A 7,926-nucleotide genomic window follows, 5' to 3' on the forward strand; every position below is an offset into this window, starting at 1 on the left:
AATAAAACAAAGTTATAGGCAGTTTTATAAGCAAGTAGTATGTGTGTTTTAAAACAAGGATAGAAAGCTTAGGGAACAAAATATCCCTTACATTTCATATTTAAATTTGATATAGTGAGAGAGTCACATTTAAATTTTGATTTTTGTGCACGTTTTTAAGTTTATATATATATATATATATTCCTTGCATGCGGTGACCAGTTTAGTAGGTTACAGGTTTTTCCTAGTAAAAAATATTTAATGGCCAAGATCTAAATTTTTAGATCTAAGGGTTAGAAAAGGGGTTGCATTGGTGTGTGGTAGTCATTCCCTATAATTTATATATACATCATCATCATGATTCACAGAATGGGACAATGGGACACTGATATCTCACAAGTAGTATATTGGGGCCGACCTCTTGTGAGATGTCAGTGTTTTATTATGTGAATAATTTTTGTATTCTTAGGTCTCGTTTCGCATGAGACTATTTTAGCTAATTAGTCAAAAAGTTATTAAATTAGTCAAACAGTCAACAACTCATATCAAAAAGTTAAAGATTCTCTTTTCTTTTTACTTTTTGCACATCTTTTCGTAATTAGCCAAAAAGTCATTCCAAACATACAAGTTTTTTTTACCTACCTTTTTAGCCAAATAACCAAAAAGTTACTAAATTAGCCTGTTCCCAAACGAGGCCTTAATATTACTGTTCTATAAGAATAAATTTATGTGCACAAAAATCATTCATAAAATGAGACACAACCCTCTCATAAGGGATAGAGTTCACATGTGTAGGACCCATATGTGGAAACCACCTCTTGTGAGACGTCTGTGAATAATTTATGTGTTCTTAGCATTATTGTTCTATAAGAATAAATCTATGAGCATGAAACCCTTCATAAAATGGGACAAAGACCTCTCTCTATGGTAGACCCCCTGTGAGAGGTCTGTGTTTTATTCTGTGAATTGTTTCTGTATTCTTAACATATTGTTCTTTAAGAATAATCTATATACACAGAAACAATTCATAGAATAAAACACAAATCTCTTGTGTCCTATTCTGTGAATGATTTTTGTATTCCTAGCATTATTGATTCTATAAACGCATAATTAATAACAAAAAATACACAACTTAAACAACATAAGTGAAGTTGTCTCTCCAATGATAGTTTTTTATTTTTATTTTTTGTAAATGGTTATGTTTCTATATAATTATAAAAACAATGTTTGTTAGAATTAAAACACCAAAAAATACAAAGAAAATGCATGGCTAACCATGCTTAAATTCCAACTATACAATTTTTTTGGTGTACCTGTATGTGTTTTAATTTGTGTTCGGTTAAATTTGTTTTTCCTTGACATCACCACGAATAGAAAAGTGACACTGTCATTATCATTAACCATGCAGAAATAGTCAAAAACTTGAAGACCACATGCCATGGCACCGAAAAACCGGGTGCTTCCTAATCCTGTCCGAAAAACAACTTACAAGGCCTGTGTGTCACACTCACCTCCACCCCCGTCTTCAATCTTCAACCAAGAAAAATATAATTTAAAAAAACATTTTGAGAAAACAAACAAAACAAAACCAAACTTTGAGAAATAAATAACTCACAAAACACCAAAACAACAGGTTAAAGTTTCACATGTCCATGCACAACCAAAAATCTGAATAAACTTCAAAATATATTCATGAAAGTGACTTTTTTTTTTTTTAAAGTTAAATCTAAAGCAATCTCTTAAAATCCCATATTTGATTTTTTTTTTTTTTTTTTTTTTAAGGTTATAATTTTGGTTGATGATTTGTTTTTCCAAAAATATGTTTCTTCTTTATATATGTAAATTTTATAATTTTGTTTCTGCTTGATGAAAAGAGGATAAAGAGGCCACCAGTGCTTAGCAATTCTCATTGAATGTGATCATAAAAATTCTTACCCACTTCGAGTAAGATAAAAAGGGTCTAGACAGACTCGACAACACATAATACCACACATGGGAATCCAGACGCTGCCTCAATAATGCATTTTAGAATTACATTATCTTCTTCTCTCTCCTTTTGGGATTGATTTGGTTAGGTGTTTGTTTTAGGTAGTGAGAAAAGTGTTTTTTTTTTTTTTGTTTTTTTGGGATTTTAATTTTGATTTAGGTTTGGGTGTGTTGTGGAAATGGAAATGGGGATAGAAACTCCATTGTTGATAAATGTTGAAGGTCCAGACACGACCTACCGGCTGATCAAACGCCATTCAGTTGCTTCTCTCAAACGTGATTTCTTCTCCAAATTGCCAGACAAGGTTAAGTCTGGGCTTGATGATCCTGATCAAACCCTTTTTGAAATTGATCTTTCTAAAGCCACTGGCTTAATTGAAGGTAAGTCTACCTTCCAATCTCTATATTTTGTTTTCTGTTTTTGTTTTTCCAAAAACACTGGAAACTTGTTTGTTTATCTGTTTGTGAAAGCAGCCTATTTTTAAGAAAACATTAAAAAAATATTTTAAAAACGATGAGTGTTTTAGAACTTTTCAATGTCTTTGTTTCCGAAAACAATAAAATTTATACACTACCAAACAAATATGCCATCCTTGTGCTTCTTCTTTTTTTCGCGTTCTCTTTTGTTCATGTAATATAATAATTTTTCTTATTTCAGCAAATCCCAAACTCAGACATGATTGATTTACGCCGTGTTTGGTTGGAGAATTTGGAAAGAGAAAGGAAAAGGGTGTGTGAAACTATGTGAAATATAAGTATATTTTTTTCACATTTCACATACCTTTTTTATTTCTTTTTTTAAATCCATCCTCAAATCTCTCAACCAAACACAGCTGGAATTTGGTTGTGTTTTCGTTTTTCTCCCCTTTTTTTTTCATTTTCTATTTTTCATTTTACTTTTGTGAAAATTTTTTATTGGCGTCTTTAACTAGAGGCACAAGGAAATCAAGGTTTCAAGAGCACAAAAGAGAGGAAATGTACATGAGTACTTTGTATTTTCCCTCACCTTTTAAGGTCAAGATCAACATCACATTAAAATGTGTACTGCTTTTTTTATGATCTTAGTCTCGATATATGTATAAAATGAAAAATAATTAATATTGTCAAGACTAGAGTCCAAAATAATGACTCATCATTTGTTGTAATGTCATCGGAAGTTAATAAAATGAGTCTAACAAGTCTCCACTGCCTAAATATTAGCACATGTTTCCTAACATTTTTGAGAGAGATTACTTTTCCTTTTCTTAAGGTTGTTTTTGAATTTCTATTTTTTAAAATGATTTGCGAAGCAAAAAGAAATAGAAAGCGAGTAGTGTAAGGAAATTAGTTTATATTTGATTCACTTTTATTTTATTTTATTTTTGTTTTTCTTCACAATTTTTTTTTTTTTTTTATATATAAATTGAAAACTTAAAAACAAGCTAAATTCATAAGTTTTGTTGTTTGTGTTTTAGGGGAGAAAGAATACTATGAAAGACAATTTGCGACATTGAAGGCTTTTGAAGAAGTTGACTCTCTGGATACATCCCGTGTCATTGATAATGAACAAGATCTTCAAGAACAAGCCCAGCATGAAAGAGCCATGAACATTTCTAATTGGGCTAATATTTTTTTACTTGCATTCAAGGTAATCTATGTTTGCTTTCTCTATAATTGTTGACTTTCTCATTGTTAGATTATCAATTATTTCAAATTTTTTATTTTTAATATAAGTTAGTTGTCTAACATAATATTTGAATATTGGTTTCATGAGTTTTGAGTCAAGTCTCTCGTTATTACGCTTTATTCTGGTTATTGTGTACTAACTTTGTTTACATATATCTAATATAAGGCATGGTCGCCTGTGAGAGAGAAAGTACTAGTATTTTATGTATATATATATTGTTGGGTCTATTTCTTAATCTCTCAAGCTTTTAAATGAGAGAGAAGAAATGTTGGACTTGGTGTAGACACTTCTTCTATTATTATTTTCTTTCCCGAAATTCAGAAGCGGTTTCTATTCTTCATTGCTAAATTACATGCCTCACTGCTAGTTTATTGCGAAGTGCAGATATATGCTGTGATAAAAAGTGGATCATTGGCCATTGCTGCATCAACATTAGACTCTCTACTTGATCTTATGGCTGGTGGCATTCTTTGGTTCACACACCTGTCCATGAAAAACATCAACATCTACCAATACCCCATTGGCAAACTGAGAGTCCAACCAGTTGGTATCATCATCTTTGCTGCTGTCATGGCTACTCTAGGTAATGTCATTTCTCTCAGGTTCTGTTCAGAAAGTCTCAGATTCAAGTCTTGATATCCTATTTCACCTGATATATGAGACTATTAGGTAGTCAGACGTATCCTGAGTCTACTTTCCTACAATGGGTTCAAAGAGTCTTTGCCTAGGATCAATTGTTATTAAAAAAAAGAAGAAAAAATAAAATGAAAAACCCATTAGAGATGGAGAATTGTCTTTGGAAGTGCTGAATAATAATAATAATCACTTTGTATCTGTGAAGGGTTTCAAGTGCTGATCCAGGCTGTAGAACAACTGATTAAAAATGAACCTACTGAAAAGATGAGTTCGGATCAATTGATTTGGTTGTATGCCATTATGCTGACAGCAACTGCAGTCAAACTTGTTCTTTGGATTTACTGCAGAAGCTCTGGAAACAAGATCGTCCGAGAGTATGCAAAGGTTTGTATGTACTAGTATTTCATTCACGTGACATGACATGAACACAAATATATATGAAATTAGCTGATCTCATCTCATTTCTCCGCATTGGCTCTTACCTACTTGAAAGTATACTAAATTGAAAACATTGATTGAAAACAGGATCATTATTTTGATGTGGTAACAAATGTAGTTGGTTTGATAGCTGCTGTTCTTGGTGATAAATTCTATTGGTGGATTGATCCTGTTGGTGCCATTGTCCTTGCTCTCTATACTATCATAAATTGGTCTGGAACTGTCCTAGAAAATGCAGGTCACCCCTCTCTCCCTCTCACTTTTATTAAACAATCAAACCACATATTTAGTGTTTCTTTTCTCTTTATAAAGTGGTTATATTGACTAGTTGGTCATTGATATATGTATGCATATATATACATATAGTGTCTCTGGTTGGACAATCAGCTCCTCCAGATGTTCTGCAGAAACTGACATACTTGGTCCTAAGGCACCATTCTCAAATCAAACGGGTTGACACTGTCCGAGCCTACACTTTTGGTGTTCTCTATTTTGTTGAGGTTAGACACAGCTCACTCATACACATGCATCATACAAATGCTTTGGATTTAACCATTCACATGCCATAATATATAATTGGATAAATTGTACTAACCTAGCAAAAAAAGACACTTTACTCTTCAAATTTGATATAATTTACATTAGAGTCACTTAAAATTTTAATTCATATGGCATTTTACTCCTTCTTCGTCAACAATTCCATAGCCAAATACAGAAAAAATAAAATTAAAAAATTCATATCTTTTAACACTAAATATATATTTTTTATTTTTTATCCATGTGTCAATGCACCATCTACATTAGTTTTGATCGCTTTAGACTTACTAATAGGGAATCGATGAATTAATTATGCCAAGCTTGTGGATCTTATTGTATTTTTCATAAGCCTCAAAGGTAATAAATATAATTTACTCTATATAATTTCAAGCTCAATTTTATATTTTGAGTTAATTACACTTTATCCCTTCAGCTATCACATAAAAAGACTGTTCATTTAGAACCTCAACTATCAAAATTCGTACAAAGACCCCATTTTTGAAAGGGTAAAAGTAAAGCAATTTTAATAGTTGAAGGGGTCTAAATATACAGTTTTAAAGTTGACCGAGATATCTATTTTTTTGTGTTTGTAGTATTACTTTTCGAATTAGTAACTAGTTTTGATTATGAAAAACAGGTAGACATAGAATTGCCTGAAGATTTGCCATTGAAAGAAGCACATGCCATTGGAGAGTCTCTGCAGATTAGAATCGAAGACCTCCCTGAAGTCGAAAGGGCATTCGTTCACCTTGATTTTGAGTGTGACCACAAACCAGAGCACTCTGTTCTTAGCAGACTCCCCAATACCCAACCTTAAAAGACTTTTTAAGCTCTCTCCTCTTTATTACTATCTATTATTAAAGCCTCAATTTTCTAAATTGTAAACTTTGATCTTCTTTATCATCATCATGTTTGGGTTGGATTGGGTTGGGATGGATATTATCCAATTCTTGGTAGTTTGGTTAGACTGAGAGATTGTGAGATGTATGCATGCAACACAAGGATCTATGTAATCCTCAGGCTCAGTTAGGGAAATTGTGCCCCCATTTTGATTTCAAAATGCATGAGTAAAAAAAAAAAAAAAAAAAAACTAGAATTTCGATTCTATTTTCGTTGTGTTACTAATATTTTTATTAATTTAACGGGTCTGATGTTTGATGTTCTATATCAATACATTTAGCGACAAAATCAAAATTTGAAGTTTGATTCAAGGAGATAACATTGAGTTAAAACCTTAGGCTAGATTTATCACAATCTAATCGGATCCAATTTTTATTTAGTGGTAGAATAATTAAGGATTATTTTGAAGTCAAAATTATACGGTTAGAGATACGGTCAAGTTAATTGATCGTTTTTATTTATTTGTTCATTTTTTGGTTTTATTAATTTAATCTTTTATTTTATTTTCTAAATGGGATGATCATCATAATTTAAAGAATAATGCTATATTTATTTAAAATCTTACTAAACATATACATGTTCAAACATTATTGGGTGTTTAAATATCATTATTTTTTTGACAATTAATCAAATTTAGTGTTATACTTTTAGTAAGAATGTTAATATATATAAAATTATTCTAATTTAAAATGTGATTACATGTTTTTATAAAAGATGAATATGAAATTACGTAAAGATATATACGCACACAAAAAGAGACAAAAAGGAGAAGAGAAAGAAATGAGTGAGAATATAAAAAAAGAAAAATGTTACATATAATAATCATATTTCTTATCTTGTTTTCTTATTTTTAGATATAAGTGAACGAGTTTCATAAGTATTTATTGATGTGGGCCTCATTGCTTTGTACCTCGAAATAAGAAAATGAAGTAAAAAATAAGATTATGTATAGAGTTATGCTACGAAAACTAAAAATTCTATTAAATATTTAACTAAATGTCTCATAGGTGTGGGTCTCACAGAATTCTACAAGAATGAGAGACTCATACCCATATAAGATATTTGGTCAAATATTTAATAAAATTTTTGAGATCTCTAACATCTTTGTTATATATAACATCACTCTAATTTTTTATAATACTTAATATTTACAATGACAAATTACATGGAGTTCATTAAAAAGGAAAAAGAGAAAAAAGAAAAGAGGAGGTATACAAATTTAAAGGGCATATTTGAAACCTGAAAACAATATTGACGCTAAATATATTAGTCACATCATGTGTATCTAAAATTGGAATCCAAATCTCTACTCTACTATGTGAAACTTTTAATTAAAATTAGCTGGTGGTGCAATTTAGATAATTAACAATAAAAAAATTAATATCATAATTTTATAGGAAATATTATTGATAAATCCTATTTAAAAGTGTTTTAACCCAAGAACTCTATGAAAGAATTTTTTAACCTATTTAGTCCCATGTATGTATCGTTTTATTTCATAAAGTCATTTTTCTTGATTTATACTATTTTCTTAGACACTTATGTCTTTATATTTAATTTTGATACCCTTATAAATATTTTTTGAACGATTAGCAATTTTATAATGTGAGCATTCGTATTTTAAAATTCACTTTGGTAGGAATGTAAAATTGGCCCGTGGGCGGCCCGAAACCCATCTGTGAGCCGGGGCGGGCCCGGCCCTTTGACAATTTGAATATTCACATTGACATGTTAACATTCACATTAATAGGAGTGTAAAATTGGCCCGCGTCACGTAGTAGCGC

The 7,926-nt window shown here is 30.8% G+C and overlaps 1 protein-coding gene across 2 annotated transcripts; it reads left to right on the top strand.

The window, feature by feature from the left end:
• The first annotated feature begins 1,916 nt into the window (after window positions 1-1,916).
• On the top strand, window positions 1,917-6,349 carry LOC114314344 (Cation efflux family protein). 2 transcript variants are annotated; one of them, XM_028260822.2, is made up of 7 exons: window positions 1,917-2,346; window positions 3,420-3,592; window positions 4,016-4,214; window positions 4,473-4,651; window positions 4,793-4,943; window positions 5,072-5,205; window positions 5,880-6,349. In XM_028260822.2, the coding sequence occupies exons 1-7, from the start codon at window positions 2,145-2,147 to the stop codon at window positions 6,057-6,059; spliced, it is 1,218 nt and encodes a 405-aa protein (XP_028116623.1). In that variant the 5' UTR covers window positions 1,917-2,144; the 3' UTR covers window positions 6,060-6,349. The 2 variants fall into 2 exon arrangements, with proteins under 2 accessions (XP_028116623.1, XP_028116624.1); XM_028260823.2 differs by having other exon boundaries at window positions 1,991-2,346; window positions 4,578-4,651.
• The last annotated feature ends 1,577 nt before the right edge of the window (window positions 6,350-7,926 follow it).

Source organism: Camellia sinensis, chromosome 10 (assembly GCF_055761805.1).
Source record: "Camellia sinensis isolate YWXY chromosome 10, ASM5576180v1, whole genome shotgun sequence".
NCBI lineage: Eukaryota > Viridiplantae > Streptophyta > Magnoliopsida > Ericales > Theaceae > Camellia > Camellia sinensis.